This window comes from Pinus tabuliformis, chromosome 1_2, assembly GCF_031772625.1.
Source record: "Pinus tabuliformis cultivar Carrire ecotype Pingquan chromosome 1_2, CPIR1, whole genome shotgun sequence".
Taxonomy (NCBI): domain Eukaryota; kingdom Viridiplantae; phylum Streptophyta; class Pinopsida; order Pinales; family Pinaceae; genus Pinus; species Pinus tabuliformis.
Window position 1 is genome coordinate 451,985,516 of NC_142298.1, and position 24,882 is coordinate 452,010,397.

At 43.9% G+C, this 24,882-nt stretch overlaps 1 protein-coding gene across 2 annotated transcripts in view; it reads left to right on the plus strand.

Annotated features, from left to right (window-relative positions):
• Nucleotides 1-24,882, plus strand: part of LOC149206315 (CBS domain-containing protein CBSX1, chloroplastic-like) — a 331,558-nt gene that overhangs the window by 161,585 nt on the left and 145,091 nt on the right. For both annotated transcript variants that reach the window (XM_089395409.1, XM_089395408.1), the window contains exon 5: nt 14,016-14,068. In XM_089395409.1, the coding sequence (XP_089251535.1) occupies nt 14,016-14,068 (53 nt within the window). The remainder of the gene's footprint in view (nt 1-14,015; nt 14,069-24,882) is intronic.

The following is a 24,882-nucleotide window of genomic DNA, read 5'->3' on the forward strand; positions in this document are numbered from 1 at the left end:
TATCTTTTAGTCTTTGGCCTTCAAACACCTCTTTGTTTTTTATTTTGATATTTGATTGCTTTCAATTTTCTCAATTTAAGAGAAACTTACATCTTTCAACCCGCCGTCATCTTTTCAATCCCATTTATATTCTCACATTGGTGGACCTTGATTACAATTCCATCGTGCAAGAAAGTCTAAAATAGGAATATGGCACTGAATTCGCACTTGTGCCCGCACCTCGTTTGTCATTTAGCACTTGATTAGTACTGTTTTGAGTTCCAAAGCCATTGCTTAGGTCTTAAAACGCTTGAAGCATGCTCCTCATTTCAGTCATCAAAGCAAAGTTATAAATGTAAGGAACAGATGGAAGCATGTGGCTGGCTATCATTATTGATACATCTAACTTTTCGAGCTTACGATTTTATGCCACCATTACTTCTTTGGCCCAACTCACCTTCCTTATTCCCTCGAGCAAAGAAAGTGAATTGAATCTGGACCTACTAGCCTTTCTCTTTCGGAAGCAATAAAGGATCAGCCCAGTTAAGGTCCAATTCACGATCAGAGTCGGAAACCAAGCAAAAAAGAACCATAATCTTGTTTGTTTAGCAGGGAAAGTAAGGTTGATTCCAAATCGAGGTACTCAATCCAGACTTTAGCGGTCCACCCCCAATAGATCGTTTATAGGTTCAAGCCAAGACAAGCCCAAGATCAATCTCGATTCCTACTTGACCAAGCCAGGACCAGGACCAGGACCACTACTTCGCCTCAAGCGTCCTTAAGTCAAAGTAAACCTTCCTTACACCTCAACATTTCTACCCTACAACTGACCTTACCTATATGCTCATTTTATGACGACCTTTTTCAATCGGTGGCTCTGCAACTAGCTCCGCCTAGCGCATAATTACTAGCAGCAAAGTAAGTAGGTAAAGTGGTCACAACACCTTTTGATTCAGTTTACTGAGCAAAGCCTGAAGCCTCTCTTCTAGTTCAATAGCTAGTAGCAGCGGACCGAGTTGGAATTCGAACAGATTCTATAACATCTATAGCATATTCAGTTCGAGTGTCAATGTAAGCACCCCCTTATTCAAAAACTAGAAGTGAGGGAGAAGGATGGGAGCACAGGCAATGGCAAAACAACACTAGTAGAAACATTAGCTAATATTGAAACATCCATAGTAGTAGGCCCTAATGTTGGAACATCATTAGCGGGAACACTAGCTGATATCGGAGCACTCACGAATGTTAGAACATCACTAGTTGGAGCAATAGTATTTTCTTTTCTTTTAGTAGAATATCAAGGTATGCCAAAGCTTGACTAAGAGCATATAGTTAATGTGAGAACAATACTGAGGGGAGCTAGAAGAGGATAAACTGCAAATGGTTAAACTTCCACTATACATGGTGCTGGCTCTCAAATTGGAAGGTCTAATATATTTCTCCACCGTTGTAGGAACAAGCTAGAGATCCTTCAACCTAGGGATGTCGCCTGGTGAGCCTTTGACTTTGGCAGCATATACTAACATTGGTAGACTTCACTTAAGGATATGAAACTGAGAGATCTGCATCGGGGCTCTGCTCCTGCCCCCCTGCTGGCTTTCGAACTGTTGCTTGCTCCGTAGGTAGTGATAAAACAAGCTTACTTGCATCATCCAATGGATCTGGATCTACTTTTGGCTACTTCGGGGTCTGCTCTCTTTGCTTTTGCCTCCCTTGCCTCCGCCCCTTATAATAGACACTAATGCTGTTGATTTGGGGTTGCATCAAGTGTGTTCTAGCCATGAAATTTGGTGGAGAGGTTGGGGCACATGAGATCACCAATACCCAGAAAGGGTTTGGGCAGATTCTAAACAGTTCAGGAGATATTAAAATAATTAATATTTTTAATGGAGTCCCTAAGTCTAAACTTAGGGAAAATAAAATATTAATGTTTATTAATATGAAACTGTGTTAGAATGGTCCAAAAGACATGGATCAAGCAAGATCTAATCTTAGCCGTTGATTAGGGACTTAATCTCGGCCGTTGATTTGTCAACGAGAAAAGTATAAGAGGAGGCTTGAGGGTCACTTGGAGAGCACACTGAGGGAGACCAGTCAGTTCAATTTCTGGAGCGGGGTTAGCTGAGAAATTGAACCAGTGGCCTGGAGAGCAGTCAGGAGGCAGCAAGTACAAAAGAATGAGACAAGAGATCAGTGCAGAGCCAGAAGAGGCAGACGCAGAGCTAGAGAAATCCACACAGAGGCAATAGAGACTGCAGAGCCAGCATGGCCTGCGTCATCCACACAGAGGCTGCAGGAGTGATGCAAAAGGCCAGAGAGGCTACGTAGAGCCTCAGTAGGCTGATGCAGAGGTCAGCCTACAAGCTAGAGATCCTTCGACCTAGGGATGTCGCCTGGTGAGCTTTGACTTTGGCAGCACATACTATTGTTGGCAGACTTCACTTAAGGATATACAACTGAGAGATCTGCATCGGGGCTTTGCTCTTGGCCCCCTGCTGGATTTCGGACTGTTGCTTGGTTTGCAGGTAGTGATAAAACAAGCTTACTTGCATCATCCAATGGATCTTGATCTACTTTTGGCTACTTCGGGGTCTACTTTCTTTGCTTCTGCCTCCCTTGCCTCCGCCCCTTATAATAGACACTAATGTTGTTGATTTGGGGTAGCATCGAGTGTGCTCTAGCCATGAAATTTGGTGGAGAGGTTGGGGCATATGAGATCACCAATACCCAGAAAGGGTTTGGGCAGATTCTAAACAGTTCAGGAGATATTAAAATAATTAATACTTTTAATGGAGTCCCTAAGTCTAAACTTAGGGAAAACAAAATATTAATGTTTATTAATATGAAACTGTGTTAGAATGGTCCAAAAGACATGGATCAAGCCAGATCTAATCTTAGCCGTTGATTAGGGACGTAATCTCAGCCGTTGATTTGTCAATGAGAAAAGTATAAGAGGAGGCTTGAGGGTCACTTGGAGAAACATTGAGGGAGACCAATCAGTTCAATTTTTGGAGTGGGGTTTGTTGAGAAATTGAACTAGTGGCCTATAGAGCAGTCAGGAGGCAGCAAGTACAGAACAAAGAGACGAGAGATTAGCGCAGAGCCAGAAGAGGCAGACGCAGAACCAAAGAAATCCACATAGAGGCAACAGAGACTGCAGTGCCAGCAAGGCCTGCGTCATCCACGCGGAGGCTGCAGGAGTGACGCAGAAGGCCAGAGAGGCTGTGCAGAGCCTCAGTGCACTGACGTAGAGGTCAGTAGGGCCTACGCTGGGTTCAGAAGAAGTGCTAGAAATTTGTCTATCTGTGGGTAAGCCAGTTTGGCACCCTGTTGTACTAGAAAATTGTTGAATAATAAAATCCTCCCTTGTTTCACCGGTTTTCCCACATTGGGTTTTCCGGGGACATTAGTCCAAAATAATTGTGTCAATGTGTGCATATGTTTGTTTCTATATTACGGTGTGATATCTGCAGCAATATTTATTTTAATGTTTGTTGAAATAATTTCATGAATAACTTATGATGAAATAAGTAGGAAAAGTAAATCAGTGGTTGCAGTGATAGAATTTTCATATGGTATCAGAGCAAGTAATCAGAGACAGAAAGGGAAAATCAGTTATGGGTCGAGACCACGATGCAGAGGTATCCACCTCAGGGGACTCATGTAGTTTTCTAAAGATTGCACAAGAGAGAGAGATTTCGATTTCTCTATGTTGGCTTCCAGGTTGGAAGAAGAAGTGGTGTGCATGACTAGTGTTGCATCATCAAAGGTATGGTATATAGAGAGTGGAGCCTCATGGCATATGACGGGAATTCGGGAGTGTTTCTCAGAATATTGAGAAGAGAAGATGAACTTTCAAATCGCCATGGGGAACAAGGCAAAGTGTACTCTAGTAGGAAAGGGTACCATAGTTTTTCAGACAAAATCGGGAGAGCAGTTCCGTGCCACAAATGTATTGCATGTACCAGGACTGGGGATGAACTTACTTTCCATGTCACAACTACAAGGCAAGGGCTATGATGTCTACTTCATCAAGGAAAAGGTATACGTCAAACACCCGAGCTAGAAAAAGAAATTGCAGATCGGGATCAAAAGTAATCGGTTGTATAAATTACAACTAGAATCTCCAATGGCACTAATAGGAAGTCATGAGGACAAGGACTTGAATGAACTATGGCACAGAAGGATGGGTCACTTGCACCATGGAGCTCTGAGAATTCTCAGGAGCATTGTAACAAGAGTTCCGGATCTGCGTACGGAATGAGATGATGTATGCAGGGGATGCGCTCTAGGAAAGTATGCCAAGGCGGTATATCCTAGGATCAAACACAGGGCCAAGAGTGTACTAGGATTGATACACTCAGATATCTGCGAACCTATGTCTGTCAAAGCTCTCAGCAGTGCCGAGTATTTCCTTACCTTCATTGATGACCACTCGAGGAAAACTTGGATTTATTTTCTGAAAACCAAAGATGAGTTTTTTTGTCGATTCAAGGAGTTCAAGGCTCTAGTGGAGAATCTGACTTGTAAGAAAATAAAAGTCTTGCGCTCAAATAATGGTGGAGAGTATGTCAATAAGGACTTCACTGATTATTGCGCTAAGGAGGGCATCAGAAGAGAGTGGACAACTCCCTACGGAGCAGAATGGGGTGGCAGAAAGGAAAAACAAGACTATTGTAGAAGCAGCTAGGGCCATGCTATATGATCAAGATATGCCAAAATTCCTGTGGGCGGAAGCATGCAACACAACTGTCTACGTTCATAATAGGGCTCCTCATCGGGCTTTGGGCAAGATTACTCCAGAGAAAGTCTTCACTGGAAAGACGCTTGAAGTCGGTCATTTCAGGATATTTGGGAGTTTGGCATATTGCCGCATACTCGAAGAAAAGAGGAAGAAGCTGGATCAGAGTGCAAAAAAGGGGTATCTGGTGGGATATAGCAAGAACGCTAATGCATACAGAATCTATCTTCCAAGGAGCAGGAAGGTAGTAGTACGACGAGATGTAAAGTTCATGGCAAACAGAGCTTTCAAAAGATCTCGCGAAATGCCTTCTGAGGAGCAGTCGAAAGAGGATCTGTTGGTCATGCCTCTTCAACCAATGGAAGTGAAGAATTCTTCCTCAGGTCAGGAAGATTCTCAGGATGAGGAGGAGGAGCAAACAAAAGCACCTGCTGGCAGAGGAAGAACCAGTAGGGAACTTCGTCAGATTCTGCGTGATGCAGAGAACTTCATCGGAGAGCCAAGGAATAGTAAGAGGGAGCGAAAACAGCCAGACAGGTATCAGGCGTTAGTAGCTCAGGATGGGGAGCCTGCTAGTTTCAAGGAGGCAACTCAGCATCAGGTCTGGCTAGATGCGATGGTGGAGGAGTATAACTCCATAATGGTGAATGATGTCTGGGAGGTGGTGTCAAGGCCTCAAGGCAGATCTGTGGTAGGTTCAAGATGGATCTACAAGATCAAATATGTTGCGGATGACAGTGTTGAAAAATACAAGGCTAGGTTTGTGGCTAAGGGGTATGCTCAAAAGGAAGGGATTGACTATGAGGAAACCTTCGCCCCGGTAGCCATGTATACATTTATTAGGACCGTGATATCTCTTGTAGCCCAGATGGGATGGGAGATCCATCAGATGGATGTCAAGACGACATTTCTAAATGGGGTAATAGAAGAAGAGGTATACATTGAACAACCAGAGGGCTTTGAAACTCATGAGAAGAAGTCTCATGTGTGCAGATTGAAGAAAGCCTTGTATGGGCTGAAGCAGGCATCGAGAGCGTGGTATGGTCGAATAGATGGCTACTTGCAGAAAATGGGGTTTGTCAAGAGTGACGCGGATTTGAATCTCTACTATTTGGTCGTAGAGAATGAGCCACTTATCTTAGTATTATATGTGGATGATCTCTTCTTGACAGGATCATCCAGACTCATTGAGGACTGCAAGAAGAATCTAGCCACAGAGTTCGATATGAAGGATCTGGGACGAATGCACTACTTCCTAGGGTTGCAAGTTTGGCAGCAGAAAGGATAAATCTTCCTTGGGCAAGGGAGGTATGCTACAGAAATCCTGAAAAGGTTTGGGATGGGAGACTGTAAACCTATGGCTACGCCAATGATCACTAACTGGAAGAAGGTTGATGCATCAAAAGACAAGGATGTCGATCCCACCCTATACCGACAGCTCATAGGGTCCCTGATGTATCTGGTCAATACCAGGCCAGATATTTGCTACGTTGTCAACACCCTCAATCAGTTCATGGTGGAACCAAAGAGGGCACACTGGGCAGTAGCCAAACACGTTCTCAGGTATTTACAGGGAACAGTTGATTATGGTTTCTTATACACCAAGGGGAAGGATATCAGGTTGAGTGGATTTACTGATGCAGATTGGGCATGAAGTTCAGTGGATCAGAGAAGTACCTCTCGGTAGTGTTTCAACATTGGATCAGGAATGACATCTTGGTGCAGTAGGAAACAGAAGTACGTGGCTCTGAGCTCGTCTGAGGCAGAATATATGGTAGCAACCGTAGCTTTGTGTGAGGCCAAATGGCTTAGAAAACTACTGGTAAACCTATTCAGAAGAATATGGAGGCGACCAAGATCATGTGTGATAATCAAAGTTGCATCAAAATATCTGAGAATCCAGTATTCCATGATAGGTCGAAGCATATTGATATCCAGTGTCACTTTGTCAGGGACTGTGTCCAACGAGGAGCTGTATAGTTGAGCTACATTCCTATAGGAGAACAAGTGGCAGATATCCTCACCAAGGCCCTTGGAAAGTCAAAATTTGACTACTTCAGGGACAAGATGGGGATGGTAAAGAACCCCTTTCAAAAGTAGTGTGTTAGCAGCACGAATGAAGAGGGAGTTGCAGTGTTGGGAGAAAGGACCAGCAGCAACACAAATGCAGAGGGAGTTGCAGTGCGGATGCAATGTTGGGAGAAAGGACCAACAACAACACGAATGCAGAGGGAGCTATCGTACAGATGCAGCAGTGGCAGTAGCAGAGTCATGGGCAGCAGTACAGGATGCAGCAGTGCAGAGGATGTTGGGCAAGGAGGCTTAACATTAGCACAGGGACCGATGCCGGATGATCAGGGTGATACTCAGTGAGGAGTATTACTAGAGCACAATCCTTGCTAAGAGGGAGTGTTGATTTGGGGTAGCATCGGATGTGCTCTAGCCATGAAATTTGGTGGAGAGCTTGGGGCACATGAGATTTCCAATACCTAGAAAGGGTTTGGGCAGATTCTAAACAGTTCAGGAGATATTAAAATAATTAATATTTTTAATAGAGTCCCTAAGTCTAAACTTAGGGAAAATAAAAAATTAATGTGTATTAATATGAAACTGTGTTAGAATGGTCCAAAAGACATGGATCAAGCCAGATCTAATCTTAGCCATTGATTAGGGACTTAATCTCGACTGTTGATTTGTCAAGGAGAAAAGTATAAGAGGAGGCTTGAGGGTCAATTAGAGAACACACTGAGGGAGACCAGTCAGTTCAATTTCTAGAGCAGGGTTTGCTGAGAAACTGAACCAATGGTCTCGAGAGAAGTCAGGAGGCAGCAAGTACGGAATAGAGAGATGGGAGATCAGCGCAGAGCCCGAGAAAGCCACGCAGAGGCAGCAGAGACTGCGCAAAGCTAGCAAGGCTTGCGTCATCCATGCAGAGGCTGCAGGAGTGACGCAGAAGGCCAGAGAGGCTGCACAGAGCCTCAGTAGGCTGACGCAGAGGTTAGTAGGGCCTACGCTGGGTTTAGAAGAAGTGTTGGAAATTTGTCTATCTGTGGGTAAGCTAGTTTGTCACCCTGTTGTACTAAAAGATTGCTGAATAATAAAATCCTCCCTTGCTGCATCGATTTTCCCACATTGGGTTTTTCCAGGGACATTAGTCCAAAATAACTGTGTCAATGTGTGCATATGTTTGTTTCTATATTATGGTGTGATATCTGCAGCAGTATTTATTTTAATGTTTGTTGAAATAATTTCATGAATAACTTATGATGAAATAAGTAGGAAAAGTAAATCAGTTGTTGCAGTGATAGAATTTTCACAATTGCACCATCTTAGAATACTTAGGGACATAGGAGATTATGTAACCCTTTATGTGACTCAATGCAGTTCCTATAGACAAACTCAAAGTCCATCCGATCAAATTCCCTCTATCCAAACCCAATATCAACTTCCTACCCCAACTCCTAGTCAGCATGCTCAAGTGCCTAATATGGTTCATCCCCCTCCTTATGTGGACACTCGAGTGGATTAGGTGGTCATGGGAATGCCAAAATTTCCGATGTGGTTAATCTGGGGAGGCTACGAGAGATCGCTGCCCCTTTTTGTATTTGAAAATGGAATTGTTTCTGACTCCTTTACCACCTTGAGACAAGAAGTTGATAACATTAAGTAGAGTGTTCATGTCCCTAGGGTTAAACAACCTCTCCCTACCTGTGAACAAACACCTTTAAGCCATAAGGAGGCTAATCCTAATGCAACTTGAGTACTTTACTTGACCAGACATCTGCCCATGAGAGTGCTAATGAATAGTTACTTGATCATATGTTACAATTAGATAAAACCTTGGTTGCCCACATCATAACTCATTTATCTCTTTTTATACCCCTTCAACGTAGTGTGAATGTGAGTTCAATGTTGCATGAAGCGGGGGCGAAGCGGAAGCGTTTTTTGGAAGCGAGGATGCGGAAGCGTCATTTTCCAAAAATCTAGGAAGCGAAGCGTCTACTATATATATAGTTATATTTTTTTGCATTTATACTCAAAACAAACATCCCAAATAGCAAATTAATTGTAGAAGACATGAAAACATGCATATTTTTGCATAAATCAAGATATATATAACATCCATTGTACATTAATGATTAATTATTTGAGCATCAACCATTTCGATGCATCAACCATCTAGAATCTAGATTCTTCTCCTCTTGTCTAGCCTTTGCCTCTACCTCGATTGTCTAGGGATATTAGTCAACATTGCCCAATTTTGATCAAACTACCTAATTCAAGACTTAAAATATGGTAGAAAAAGCTTAACATGCTTGATCAATGATTTTGACTTGATTGAAAGGTAATTTTTTGCTAAGGGCGTGCCGCGTGACAAAAGGGAGCATCCAAGTATAGGAGCTCAAAGGTGTTTGGATAAATGCATCAGTAGAATACTGGTACGATCTCTTAAGGAGCGGGCATCTATCCTATTGCATAGTTATTGAGATACCTTTAGATGAAGAACTGACACCGTTTGCTTGTTACCCGTGTTCACTAATTGAGGTTACCAATTGAGGTTGTTCACTTACGGATTTGACCCGTATTTAGGAGGTTACCCACATCAATGTTACCCTTAAGCCCTGTGTTTAACACTTCCTATACTCTACTCAAACACTTGGCTGGGCTCAACCACTTTGATGGAATCACTTTGAAATACACATTTGGTTGGTTCACCAACTGGGTGGGCTCCTGCCTGCTAACCTACTGGGCTGGAACTAGCAAACCTACTTGGCCGGGAATACTATGCTCACTACCACTTGGATAGGATATAACTTGGCTTGGCTTCAAACACTTGGCTAGGCCTACACCAAACAATACACCTACTGTGCCTACAAAAACCTGTTACTTGGGCCTGGAGACACTTGTACATGCCAAAGCCCACTATGGAAGGGCATGCCACCATGAAGTGCCCCATTGATTCCATGACTTGTAAGTTATTTTACTTGATTATTCTAAGGATTTGTTGTATTGGAAGGCAAGGGGACGCTTTGGATCTCATGCAAGATTGCAAGTGGGTCTCCATTTAGGGCTTGGTCTCCCTATACGGGGTCCTAGCCCTCCAGAGGGCCACATTGGCACTTGTAGGGTGAGTGTTGAGAGCCATGGGCCTCCACCATAGTAGAGAGTACTTCATGGATCCCCAACACCACTCATTGATTGCTCGTGTTCCACCTTTTGGATGAGGATGATGCACCTGGTTCACCATGCCCAACCGGCTCCACACTTGCACCATACACTTAGCAGATGTTCTAGGGTCCAAATGAAGATGTGTCTCACCGCAAAGGGCTTATTTCATCATCCTGGCCCTTACAGATGGTTTATAGACATTTTCAATCCACTTGGAGACCCATGAGGATATCCTTGTGCCCCTCACACCCACTTGGGCGCACCATAGGGGTTTGCCTGGAAATAAGGGGCCATCCCCTTGTCCACTATATATTTGAGGTCCATTCTCACATCATGGCACACTCTAGACTTCATTAGGCCTCCTCAAAGGCCCAATTACTCACTTGATTGATCATTCTACCCTCTTGAGAGGCTTATTATTTTGTTATTGAGCTATCTTGGTGGGCTTGTCACCAAGGGATGTTAGTATTGCACATTATTTTATTATTTGGGTCTCAATTAGGCCAAATTAGGCAAATCGAACTCATTAGTGATTGTATAAATACAAGTGAAGTGATTCATTTTCATCATCATCACTTGGATTGGAATTTAGTAGCTACTTGAGAATTTCGTATTCCCTTTTGGAGGATGAGTTTGGATTACATGGATGAATTTTGATGTTTGGATCTATCTCTCTTGTTGTGGAGCCTCATTATTGGCATAATTTGATGATTAGATATACTCATTTGTCCATGTAAGTGATCTTTCCATACTTATTCTTGTTATTTACTTTGTCACATGAAATGTTGCTGGGATTTTCGCTATACAAGCTTGAAATTTTCTGCTTTTTTATGCGAAATTGTGGAAATTTTGATCTTTTGTAGTGTTGCATCATTGCATGGGCCATGTATGAATGGGTGAATACATCTATATAAATCATCAATTATTGCATGTCGAAGTATAAAGATGTTGAGTAACTGCTCTCATGCCCCAATGCCATGCGAAGTTGCTTGAAGGCCTCCTTGACTGAGTAAATCTTTTCCAGATGATAAATGCTCGATGACTCCATCTCTCCTAAAGGATAATGCACTAATCCTTCCATAGGTGATCACTTTTAAAGAATATTTCTCACCTCTCCTTCTCTTTCTAGGCCTAGCCTCCATAGGTCACTTAGGGCATCATTTTTCTCCCATTCTAACCATAAAACAAGTTCGATCTCTTGTCCATAATTGCACTGGGGTTTTCTCTAAAGGCCCTCTAAATTTCAAGAAGTTCTGACGGTGGGATCTTGAGATATTGTGAGCCCTAGCTCAAGGATCATTTCTTGCCCTAGGTTTCCCTTGGATAGTGTCCTCATTTGGATCATTGCATTCATTTCTCAAAAGAAAATTTATCCTTTGATCCTCTTCTCTTCCATAATTAGGTCAAGCCCCTCCTTGGTTAATCAACTCCACATCCTTGACCTAATTCTGGGTCCACTTGGTCTTGTGTGGTCCTGCAACCTAACGACTCAAATTTCACAAAAATCACATAAAGACCAATTATTTATAAGGATTCTTAGGTCTAGGAAGCCTCTTGACAAGATATACTCCTAAATCCCTAGCCTCAAGAATCCTCCTAGCCTTTCCTAGAGAGCCTATCACCTTGCTTTTCAAGCAAGAAAGCCATATCATTGAGTCTTTCTTGTCAATAGGCCTTGGGAATCACCCTTCATCCTTTCATTGACCTATTCATTCTCGTGATTCCTCATACTGGGTCGCCTCCCATCAGTGCAAGTCCGTAAAGAGCAGGGAGCCTTAGTCGAGGTGACAGTGGGCTATCTCTCCATTGTTGACCCTTGACCTAGTAGTTGCTCTATAGGATCCCCTCTTGGAACCCCTGCTAGTTTGAGTGGTAACAGGCACCTTACGCCATTATCTTTCTTTTCATACTTGAAGGGGTTAATTGAAGGTAGTCATGGAGGCCTTTTATTGGGACATGTGTGGCATACTTGGAGAGCCACATATGTTGCACTTTATTTGGTCATATTACTAAATTTGGGCATATCTTTGGAGGGCAAACTTTTGGAGACAATTCTTGCTATTCTTGGAGCTGTATACTTATTTGTATCCTGGAGTTTTGTCATGGTAAAAAACCATATTTTGCCCTCGTCTTCCTGGATTTGTTTTGTTGGAGGTTGGTCACTTATTATTTGGGGGTTTGACTACTTATTGTATATTCATCCATGGAGTTTGTTGCCTGGGATTTGCACATGTGGATTACCTGCACGCATCTTGTGGACCACTTTGTATTTTTGGAGGCTGGTTCTAGAGCATTCTACTAGGAGGAATATTTTATTGTTATATCTCTCATGTACCTTGGAGGGTGCACTTTGTGAGCCCTTCTAGGTGACCCTTGCGAACATCCTCCTAGATTGAAGAGTAATTTATAATGTTTTGCATGCATCCATTCTTAGAGGGTGAATTGTATGTGGATTCATTTAGCATTTGACTTGGTATAATACCTATTTGCAGATGGTGCATCCTCTCTTGTAGGTTGTTGTTGCATATTTTTGCGTATTTTTGGATGACAACCTCTCATAAGGAGGCTAGCATCCACATGCCATGATTTGTCAACCATGGTTCTAACAATTCCAATATTTTACTATTTGCTCACTTGTCATGGAGTTAGTGAGAAAGATAATATATTTTACTTGTATGAACGACTTATCTTATTCTATAGAAAGAGGAGTTTATTTCCATTTCATTTGTAATTGACAAATTGGAGATTTAGGAGTTAGAGAAGTGATGAAGTATCAAGCTCTCAAATTGACTCATTTGTCCAGTGCCTTGTGACTCCATTAGCCCGTGGCTGATAGGCACTGGTTTCCCTCCATCTCTTTTCATTCCTTGTTTTTCATCCTTAACCATCTCTTTTCATTCCTTGCTTTTCATCCTTTATTTTATTAACTTGTCCTTATCCCATTCAATTGTCATCCTATTTCATATACTACAACCACCACCCATTTTGCTTAGTTTAACTCTTCCTTAATTCACCTTGTGGCCTCATTCTATAGCCTAGCAATACCACCTTCTAGGGAAGCCCCCTTGAGTTGCAGAAGAGTCAACCTAAAGAGAGAGGAAGAGCTACTGAGATGACAATGGGTAGCCTTTCTGAGTTGCACAAACTAGCCCCTTGATACTTGGAACTCTATATCATGTGTGGGTGCTAGATTTTGTTATAACACTGGAAGGTCCTGAACTTCCAAACATAATGCAATAGTGGGTTTTGTTGTTAGTGGGCTTTCACATTAAGCTTTTTTAAATTAATTTTATGCCTGTTATCATTTTGTCCTTCTTTGTGTGTTTTTCACGTATAGTTTATAGCACAAAACCTGTGGTTGTATTTGAAAGTCCCTTTGGAGATCAATGCCTTTGCTGGGGATTTCATGGTTGATGAAGGAGATCACCATCTAATTTGCTTTTTTCTTTGTTTATTATGTTTGGGTTCTCTTTCTTGGGGTCTCATATGCCTATCCGGTGTCTGGCTTGGCTGTGACCTAAAAATTAGATTATTATTATGATTTGAATGTCTGACTTTAAAAATAATATGCCAGACTATATACGGGTGGGGCTAAAATGCTGTTTTACTGTTATGGTCCCTTTCCAATAAGTTAAAAACGTTATTCTGAAAGACCATTGTGAGACATGGCTCGGTAGTGGACTGATGAAGCTGAACAGTAAGAGCTAAACTACAAGTTTTATAGTTCCAAACATCAGTTAAACACCCATACTGGTTTCAAACTTTCATCTTTGACGATAAACATTGATGACTAGAAGAATCTCAAGTTCTTTCCTAGATTCTGTGATTAGTAAGATGATGATTGTATGTCATAGGCACATATTCCCCTTAGCCCTGTTAGCTCATGATATTTACTTGTCTGTTCCAGGGCATTGTCCGGAATGATATCTTTCAACAAGATTTATGCTTCATTTTTTGTTACATGCACAGTTTGTGGAATCTAGATGAAATATTTGGAATTTGTTGCATGAATTACATGATTTGTTGTTTCCAGTGAGCAATCTTTCTGAGTATTATGGTGTTGTTATTAAAGTTGGTTATATATTTCTTGGATAGGTATCTTAGTTCATTTTTGCATGTGTCATAGGTGCTGGGCGAACTGAAACAGGTTTTTTCCCACAAGTTGGCAGCACATGGAAAGTGAGTGAACACATTGCTTTAATTATTTGATAGACAAAGTTTATTTTTAGCTATAAACTTATTAAATTCTTTTAGGTGTGAGTTTTGTGACACTGGCAAGCTGCCAGATGTAGGGATGAAACTCAGCGCTATGAAAAGTGATTGATTATCTGTGAGTTTAAACCTAATTTTATTGGAACATCCTGCAACAAAAGAATAAATATTAATTGATAGGACTCTGTTTCATCTTATCGTGTTATGTAACATATATATTTCCAATAGAATGGCTATTCTATGTAGTAAGAACACTCGAAATTGTGCCTGAGACAAGGAAATTGCTGTTCCTAGAACTTAGCTGTCCCATTTCCCCCCCATATTTTCTGTGCTAATTGGAGCGACCCGAACCCATAGCTTGAATTATTTACATAGAACAACTATAGCAATGTGTTCATGGGGAGTGTTTGCAAACCATAGGTGTGCTTTAAGCCATTATTTAAAATGGCCCTCCAAAAGTCAGGTGCACCTGCCAGTGTGCAAATTAGCTGGTATTTTAAACTTTTATAGTTACGTATATCATTCAGTTTTCTTTTGACAGAAAAAGGAAGATTTCAAATGTCATGTTTTCGTCCTCAGTTTTGGCATATTCTGTCATATGAGTTTGTCTTTAGCTGTCACTTCTTTTGTTATAGGGCAGGGGGGTTTCTAAGGTTAGGTGTTTATTTCTATTTGTAATTTAAAAATTTTTGGTCTGGGTTTCAGTGTGATTCAGCTAACCCACCACATGGATATGGAATGTGTATTGGGTATTTTGTGCATGATTTCTGTCATATTCAGTGCAATTACATACTCAGCAGCGGTGGAAAAAATAAGCAATATAATGTCCATATGGACAGATATCTACTGAAGTTGACAAGCTAGCAACAGGAGCGCACGTTACTAACAATTTGTAGGTGCAACAAGCTCACATGTGATTGTTATTTGAAAATTGAATCATACTAAAAAAATACAAACCTCATGTTAATGTTGATTTGGAGTAGCATTGGATGTGCTCTAAGCCTCAAATTTTGTAGGGAGGCTTGGGCATATGCATTCCAAAGAACCCAGAAACCGTTTTGGGAAATTCCACCCAGAGACGATTTTATTAAAATAATTAATATTTTTAATGGAGTTCCTAAGTCTAAACTTAGGAAAATTAAAATATTAATGGATATTAATCTAATTGTGGGTGAATCTTCTAGATAAAGACGGAGAGTCAAAATGATCTGAGCCTTTGATTAAGAGTTAATCTAGGCTGTTGGTTGTCCAACAGGAAGATATAAGAAGGGGCTTGAGGGTCATTTGGAAGATACATCGAGAGAGCAAGAGATCGATTTTTTGAAGTGAGAAGTTCTGTGGAGGAAATTCTAATCGAAGAGATCTTTTGCAGTATAGGGGCAGGAACAGTGATCTGAAAGAAGATTTCTAGATCCGGAGAGGCAATAGCAAGAGGCTGAGTTATTCCCAATCTAGGAACTTGCGAGTGCAGGAACTCGTGAGTGCAGGAACGCGAGTGCAGGAACTCGCAAGTGGAGGAATGCGCGAGTGTAGGAACTCACGAGTGCAGGAACTCGCGAGTGCAGGAACTTGCGAGTGCAGTAACTCGCGAGTGCAGGAACATGCAAGTGCAGAAACGTGAAAGCGCAGAAATGCGAGTGCAGGCAACACGAGTGCTGGGGTTGCTTGGGGAATATCTCTACCAGATTTTCTTGTTGTTTGGATTGCCAGTTGGGCATCCATAGATGTACTGAGATTTCACTGCTCCGTAGATGTAGGATGTAGATGTCTGGTGAAAGTACCAAAAGTCCCCTGCTCCATCAGTGACTCACTAAAGCCCAATGGAAGATCTGTATGATCTCCTCTTGTAGTAGTGTTGGAATTTCTAACCCTAACTGTTAGAAATCCTTCATGTACTTTCTGATTTATTTTCGCCTACTTGTTCTATTTAATTAACAAGTTATTTACGATGTAAATATTGAAAATAAATACAAGTACATGCTTAACACATTACAGATCATCTACTGAAGGAAAAACAAGCACACAAGTGACACTGTTGTTTTTGGACTAATGTCTCTGGAAAAACCCAATGTGGGAAAACCGGTGCAACTATTTGAGGGTTTTATTATTAAGCAGTTTCCGAATACAATCTGGGTGCCAAAATGGCTCACCCAACAGAGAATGATCTTGGCAGTAGTACTTCTCAATCGGAGACAGATATTTCGGCTAAAACCCCAGATGAACAATCCCACAGCTCTTAGCTCCAATTTTCCCCACGAAATCTCCAGCATCTGCCTCTAGGGACTGCGTCAGCCTCTCTGGCCCAACGTCACCCAACTCGCCTTGCGTTAGCGTCTGGAGGCCCTACATCAGCCTCTAGAGCCTTTGCGTTACACACGCTGGCTCTCTCTGGCATTGCGCAGCTCTTGGTTGCCTCTGTGTGGGCCCTGACTGGCTTTGCGTGGCCTCTAGCTGGCGCTGCGTCCCTCTCTCCTGGCTTTTGCGCTGATGCTTCCGGTACCCTCTCTGCCTCTCTGCTTCTGTATTCACTACCCCTCAGCTGCAACTCTTATCATTCTTTTGATTTCCTCAGCAAGCCCTGCCCCAGAAATTCGAATTCTTGATCAACTCGATGTGTTCTCCAAGTGACCCTCAAGCTTCCTCTTATATTTTTCTCGTTGACAATTCAACGGCCGAGATTAAGTCCCTAATCAATGGCTAAGATTAGATTTGGCTTGATCCATGACTTTTGGACCATTCTAGCTCAGTTTTATATTAATTCACATTAATATTTTATTTTCCCTAAGTTTAGACTTAGGGACTCCATTAAAAATATTAATTATTTTAATATCTCTCAAATTGTCTAGAATCTGCCCAAACCTTTTTTGGTTGCTGGAGATCTCATGTAATTTAGCCTCTACACCAATTTTTGTGGCTAAAGCATATCTGATGCTACCCCAAATCAACACTTTCTCTTAGCGTGGATTGTGCTCTAGTAATACTCTTCACTGAGCATCACCCTGATCATCCGGCATCGGTCCTGGTGCTGATGCTAGGCCTGCTGCCCAACATCCTCTGTACTGCCGCATCATGTACGAAAACCCCACTCATCATGCTGCCCATAGCACTACCACTGCTAACTGCTGCATTGCAACCCAGTTACTGAGAAGTAAGTAACTGATCTCCCAACTCTGACATCTCTGTTAGGCTAGAGACACCCACGATGCTGAAACTCCTTCTGTCGCTGACAAGTGCTCCCTCTCTGACCTCTGCGCTGCTGCAACAACTCCATGCATCTCACACTGTTGCCTCACGCTGTCCTGGGACTCCTGCACTATAGCTCCCTCTGTCGCTCCATCCGCATCCGTCTCTACTGACATTCACCAGTACTGCTACTCCTCTTTGGGGCTTTCGTAGCAAGGTATAATCCAAGAGGCTGTGTACCTCGAGGATCCTGCCTCTCATCGTCTGCAGTCCATCTGACTACAACTCGATGTCTCCCCACTTCCTCTCAAGTGGCATGTGAGCACTCATGGCACAGTCATCATCTGTCTCCACTTCCTTCTCCGCCCTTGCTGGCGCAACCTTGGTCTCGAAAGCCTCTCCCCTGCTCTTCTTCCTTGGACACTGGCTCGCATAGTGACTCAATTCCCCACAGTGGAAGCATTTGACCTTGTAGAGGTCCTTCTTCCGTTTCTCTTGCTTTCCCTGAGATGCTTGGGCAACATCCTCCTCTTCCCCTTTGATTATGATCCCCTTGTTGCTGCTTCCCCCCTTGGTCAGCCTTCTGATCTCTTCTTGGCGAAGAGTCGCCCATAATTCCTCCCAATTTGGAAGGGTCGACCTGCCCAATATGCTCTGGACAAACACCTCCCAGCCTTCTAAGACTGCGTTTAGGGCTGTCCTCACCATCAATTCTTGATCCGGCATGGCCGCCTATGGAAGTCAGCTGATCCTAGATCTCCTTCAATTGATCGAGGAAGGTGTCGATCTGTTCTCCCTTCTGCATCTGGTACGACCACAATTGATTTTCTAGGAGCATCTTCCTTTGCACGGAAGTATGCTGATACAATTTCGTTAGGGCCTCCCACATCGCATTTGCCGTTTCCTTTTCGGAAATATGTGGTACCACATGGTCCTTGACCCCTTCAAGGATGATGCTCTTGGCCCTCGCCATTGCCTCGTATTTGTCGTTCTCAACCGGGTCAACTGGGATCGCTATCGTCTTCAAGGTGAAGTGCTTGAGACGATTCCTCTCTAGAACAGACAAGATTCTGGCCTTCCAAACTACGAAGTTTGAGGCTCCGTCTAGTCTGTCCTACTCTCTTACCCGTTCACTGCCATTTTGCTGCTCCTCTACTTCCCTCCTGGAAGTTCTCGATGTGACTCCCTATGAGCCCCAATTTCCCTCTTCGAAACCCCTCTGCCAATGACGAGATGCCCCCAATCTGATCGTTAGTGCAGCTGCACCACTAATTCGGATTTCTTGGCTTGAAATCCTCGACAGCAACTCCCTCCTCCTTGGTCTTGCCCTATTAGGTATTGTTTTGATCACAGTACCCCACTAGCTTCACTCCGCAACTTACCCACAACCTCCTATGCCTCAGCAAACTGAAGGTTAGAGCTTCTAGGCTTTGCGCAATCCCGACACCAGCAAAATCTGCAACTCCTGGCCACAGGCATCAATCCTTCCTGACTGAGAAAGATGACGGGGCATTGGGTAGGTCGGGTCTACTCCCTTCTGCCACTGCGCTGATCGTCCTCTCGGCTCAAACTTGATGACGCAGGCACTACGTCACCCCTTCCTTGTTGCTTCTCTAGTAGGAACGTCTTCTATCACTCGGGACAACTGTTTCTGCTGCTGCTGCTTTGTTTGGCTAATGCCCTTAGTTCTCCTGTGATATGCAACCACTCTCTGATACCATGTTGGAATTTATAAGCCTCACTGTTAGAAATCCTTCATGTACTTTCTGATTTATTTCCGCCTACTTGTTTTGTTTAATTTACAAGTTATTTACCATGTAAATACTGAAAATAAATACAAGTACATGCTCAACACATTACAGGTCATCAATTGAAGGAAAAACAAGCACACAAGTGACACCGTTGTTTTTGGACTAATGTCCTCGGAAAAACCAAATGTGGGAAAACCAGTGTAGCTATCTGAGGGTTTTATTATTAAGCAGTTTCAGAATACAATTTGGGTGCCAAACCGGCTCACCCAACAGAGAATGATCTCGGCAGTAGTACTTCTCAGTCGAAGACAGATATTCCGGCTAAAACCCTGGATGAACAATCCCACAACTCTCAGCTCCAATTTGCCCCATGAAATCTCCAACATCTGCCTCTAGGGACTGCGTCAGCCTTCTAGCTCAGCGTCAGCCCATCATTACCCCAACTCACCCTGCGTCAGCCTCTGGAGGCCCTGCGTCAGCCTTTAGGACCTCTGCGTCACCCACGTTGGCTCTCTCTGACACTGCACAGCTCTTGGCTGCCTCTGCGTGGGCCCTGACTGGCTCTGCGCGGCCTCTAGCTGGCTCTGCGTCCCTCTCTCCCGACTTTTGCGTTGATGCTCCCCATACCCTCTCTGCCTCTTTGCTTCTCTATTCACTGCCCCTCAGCTGTAGCTCTGATCACTCTTTCGATTTCCTCAGCAAGCCCTGCCCCATAAAATTGAATTCTTAATCAACTCGGTGTGTTGTCCAAGTGACCCTCAAGCCTCCTCTTATACTTTTCTTGTTGACAATTTAACGGCTGAGATTAAGTTCCTAATCAATGACTAAGATTAGATCTGGCTTGATCCATGACTTTTGGACCATTCTAGCTCAGTTTATATTAATTCACATTAACATTTTATTTTCCCTAAGTTTACACTGATTAGGGACTCCATTAAAAATATTAATTATATTAATATCTCTCAAACTGTTTAGAATCTGCCCAAACCATTTTTGGGTATTGGAGAGCTCATGTGCTTTGGCCTCTCCACCAATTTTCGTGGCTAGAGCACATCCGATGCTACCCTAAATCAACAAGTAGCCGACACATCCCTAAAGGTTATTAAGCTGTGATGCCTTAGTTCCCTGCTAGTCCCAGAGTGGTGCCATCATGCTGACGCTGCACTACTCTATGTCATACTCCCCATCGTGCGCAGTCAGTGTCCTCCTCTCTTGGAATTCGATTGTGGAATACTGAAAGAGGTGAAACACATCCTGCCTGGGCATCTCCCCAGCACTAAGGCTTACCCATCCAAATCTAACTCCGAACCTGCGCAACAATAGAGAATGTCTGCCTCCCCATATGATGAAACCCTCTGTGAACCCCCATGTGTCATCCCAAGAGCGAACTATATCACTCTTTGCCATGACTTCGCTCATCACGAGTGATCTATCGATAAACTGAATCCCTGTATCCCATAGCCAGACTTGCTTCGGCATAGCCCTGTCAATTGATGAAATCCCTCTGGCCCTCATCTCTAGTCCCTGCATGTGATCACTATATAGGCTCCATATATCGTGGGCTAATCTGATGCATGCTAATCTGCCCTATGCCTGCCACTGTGTAGTACCGATGATCGCTGGAAGCCATGTATGCCAAAGAGTTAACCCTTGAATGCAACCAAAAGATGGGTATTTGATACTTGTAATCGACTCAAGGTATGTGGATCCCTCCTGTCCCTGTCAACCATCTCCCCTGGGTCTGCCATCCGCCCTCTCTATAATGTGCCAATATAAGGTCTGGAGCCTGGACACATACTGGGAAACTACCTCAGTCGTACCCACTAAACTCTTCTCATGCTTGGTCCTGACATGCCCTGAGTAAAGAGTGACACATGTCTACCTTGGGACTAGCTCCCTAGGTGTAGGCTCGGTGATGAATGATATGCCACCCCTACAGATGATCACCTCATTCCCCAACCTGTGGCTGTCAACTGACACACCAATCTAATGCCACAGTTGAAAAGTCCCCCCCTATTGCGTTGAGTGTCACCCAAATATCTCGGGTGAGCTCGTCGTCCCCCGCTGCTCATGCCCAGAGTGCAGAAAGTCGACATCAAAATCGACTTGTGCCCAGGAGAGATGTAGAAGAGGGTCAAGCGTGTGAGTCCCCGCTCATCTGTGTCCCTGCGATCTTGGGTGAACTACGCCCAAAGGTATGCCCGGTGTTTCCACCCACAGGTCCTCCTGGAGGCAACACTCCAAGACCTCGTTGTGTAGTACTATACACCCCTTCATACCACTGATCATCCCAGTACTCCTGGACATGCCATTGTACACTATGGCCTACCCCTGTACATCGTCGGATCCCCTCGGCTACGGCTATGCCATCTTGTCACTGTACCTATCCCGCATGTACTTAATGCAATGTGAGGCACTCCCACTCGACAGAGCAATCCAACATACTACAACACATCCCCATGTGTCTCCATGCCCATCTGCAAACCACTGCTCCATGCTAGATGCTCCTACCCATCCCTGAATGAGATGGCCTAAAGTTGTGTCCATATGCGTTGGCCCGCATCCAACTCGGATCATCACCTCCACTGTCGCATCACCATGCTCTCCGATGAGGGGACCTCCCCTCCAAGTCCTCCCTAAGGGATCCAAGAAGTGAACCTCCCCAGGTGTCAGCAACGATGCCACCACTGCTCTGCTCCTTTGTGTCTCACACAAATGTGAAGAATCCCCAACTCCATACAAGGCACTGTCTGGTGGCCTACCAATGCCACCTCCTCCGACAAACTCCTGCCAGAGTATGCTGATCAACTTGAGACCCCGTGTACAATTGTCATACCAAGACAACCAAAAGAGTTTGTCCATAAACTGGTCGGCCACTGGTGCTGACCAAGACTCCCATGGTAAATTTACATGTTCAACTGCTAGGTCAACTGCACCATCCTGGTTGTAGTCAACTGGCATACATGGGAAATGATAGGCAGTCCCTCTTGGATCCCAATGCCATTCGGGGCTTCCAGCATCTCCAGTGCCTGGAAACTCCTGCTGAGCTCCACCTGGGTCCACTACCATCCATAGTCCACTCCATTGGATACCAACTCAGAATCTCTCGCCACCCAACTCCAAGAGAGGGATCGAATGCACGAACTCCCGCACATAGAACAACCCCAACTTGCGGGTGTTGCACCCTGTGCAACTCAAGTCGTCTCAGCGCGCTATCCTGAACAATACATACAATCTGACTAGGTAGCTCTATCTCCCTCTATCCAATGGGCCAAGGTAACCTAACAGTTCTGCCAACCCCGTCTATGTATGCTCGAAGAGGGCTGCTCTCACGCTCCAACGTGCACTCTAGCTGCACCAGTAGGGAGTTCAACTGCTCCCCAACGTGTTTCAATTTGGCCGTGGACTCGGCACAAACTGCCCTCATGCCCTCCAGCTCCTCGTTCTGCTACAGAATCGCCTCTCGCACTTACACGACCTTCTTTTTTAATGCTAGATGGTCGTCCTAAAACTAATGGAACTGTTGTGGGCATCTATCACCTGTAATCTCGGCTGATGACTCCATATACCTCAGCAACTGTTGGCATCTCGTTTAGGGATGGCACCCCCTCAACAAATGGCTCTATGCGAGTAGGCTCTATCCTCTCCACCAAGGTGTCAACTGGGCCTATCAAAGAGGTCTCTAATAAAGGTGACTCCTGTGCCACAACGGGTATATCAATGTGATCCTCACCATCCAGTGGGCTCTCAGCATCATGCTCAACCTCCTCCCCAGGCTCATGATATCTAAAGCCAGGTCTCCACCAGCAAAAGCGCCCCCTGGTCTCATCCTCTAACCATCTTGCCCCGTCTGCTGCTTTTCAGGAAATCTGGTGCCGTGATCTAGTCGAATTTCCCCACACGATGTAGATGGTTGCACCCCCACGGCCTGTTCACCTCTAATGTCTTTGTTGTAAAGGTGAGGATGGGTTTGGTCTGTCATCCTCCTCAACTGGGCCAACCTCTTATCGTCCCAATGAATTCTACCCCAGAATTTCTGCATACTGGATTTCCCTTGAGCCATGGGTTTGTCTTCGGTTTCACCCGTCACTGTGCACTCATACCCAAAGCTTCCATGATCTTTTGGCTAATTTCCCACAACTGGGCCAAGATCATGCTCTGATACCATTGTAATGTTCCAAACTTAAATAAACAGTGACATGCAAAGCAAAAACGATTTACAGCCCATAAATTTTAAAAAATTAGCAAATGCTCATAAAAAATCCAGAAGTAATAACCAGCTGAGCCATTTTATTAATTAATGGAGAAAGTACAATAGTATGGAGGAATGAACTTGGGCTTGCCTCAATGGCAAGCGTGACAGAACCCAGGTGATAATACAATGATCTCAAATGTTGGAAATGACTGCTCCTATAATGCTCTGCGCTGCCCAGAAAACTACACTGTTGGTTGAAAGGGAACTGTAAGAAACTCCACCTCCGATGCTTAGAAAATGTTGCAAATTTAACCTTAAGCTCCTTGACCAAAACCCACAAACACCCAGAAAGGGTTTGGCCTCTCCAAGCCAAAGTCGAACCCATAAATGGTGCGAATTCCCCAACTAATTAGCAATTCGCCCTATTATAAGAATTATGATTTTAGGCCCGAATAGCATCCGAAAAATTCTGAAACTTTAACCATAGACTCCTCTCAGAAAACCCAGAAAAACCGACGAAGGATTTTCGCTGGTTTAGATTTCTGAAATTTGACCCCCTTGGAGTCCAACTTCAGTTGCAACTGCAAAACTCGGCCTGCTGGAATCTGCCTGTAAATCCTCCCGGAAATGGACCCAAAGTGTTGGGCAGACCTCTGTTATCAATCCCCTGACTTCCTGGATGGGCTTTCCGCCTATGGTACCTGTTCCTTAGCTCCACAAAATTGCTGGACTGACCCTTTGCATTGTCTCCAAGCCCAGTAATTCGAATTGCTGGGATGCTGGCTCTGCTGGCTCCAAAACTCACAAGAAAGACTGGTCCTTTGCTGCTCTCCCAATCGTCTAACTCTCCCAACAAACGCTTGATCACTGATAGCTCCAAACTCCCCCTACGTGTTCTCCAGCTAGCCAAAATTACACACTCCCTATTGTGGCTGATTGTTAGTGCTATAACACACTCTCGGTCTCCTAAAATACTTATGGAACTGCCTTTCTAGGGTGGGCACGGATGGCGCCCCGAAGTAGAGGTTGAATCTCTCGCTTGAGAGATTCGTGGTTAAATAGCTGGTTGACTCAACTAAACAACAAAGCGAACAGTCAAGTAATTTTGATTGCAAGGTGTAAGAATGAATCCAAAATGAGAGCTGCTCCCTCCTTATAACTCCTTGGGCCTCCCTAGTCTCATGTGGGCCCCTCCATCCACCTATTCGAATTTCCCTACAAGCTATTCGAATGGGCCAATTCGAATTCCCATGTGGGTGGCCCCCACATTCCACTAGCAACCAAATAAAGTCGAATTGCTTCCTAAGTCCCTTAGTCGAAAATGATGGGTTCTCTTCCTTAGCCAAAATTGTGCAAAATTGTGTAGCAACACCTTGTTACAAATGTATTTGAGAAGGGACATGACAAAGATGCAACAATGATATGTGAGTTGTTAGATGCGTTCATCCGGGAGATTGGTGTGCAAAATGTGGTGCAAGTCATAACAGACAAGGCAACTAATTATGTGTCTGTCGGTAGGATTCTTATGGAGAGACACCAGTACCACACATTGTTCTGGACTCCGTGAGCAACACATTGTATCGTTTTGCTTCTTGAGGATATGGGGAAACTCTCCCTCATCAAGGAGGTGATTGATATGGCTAGGAGCCTCC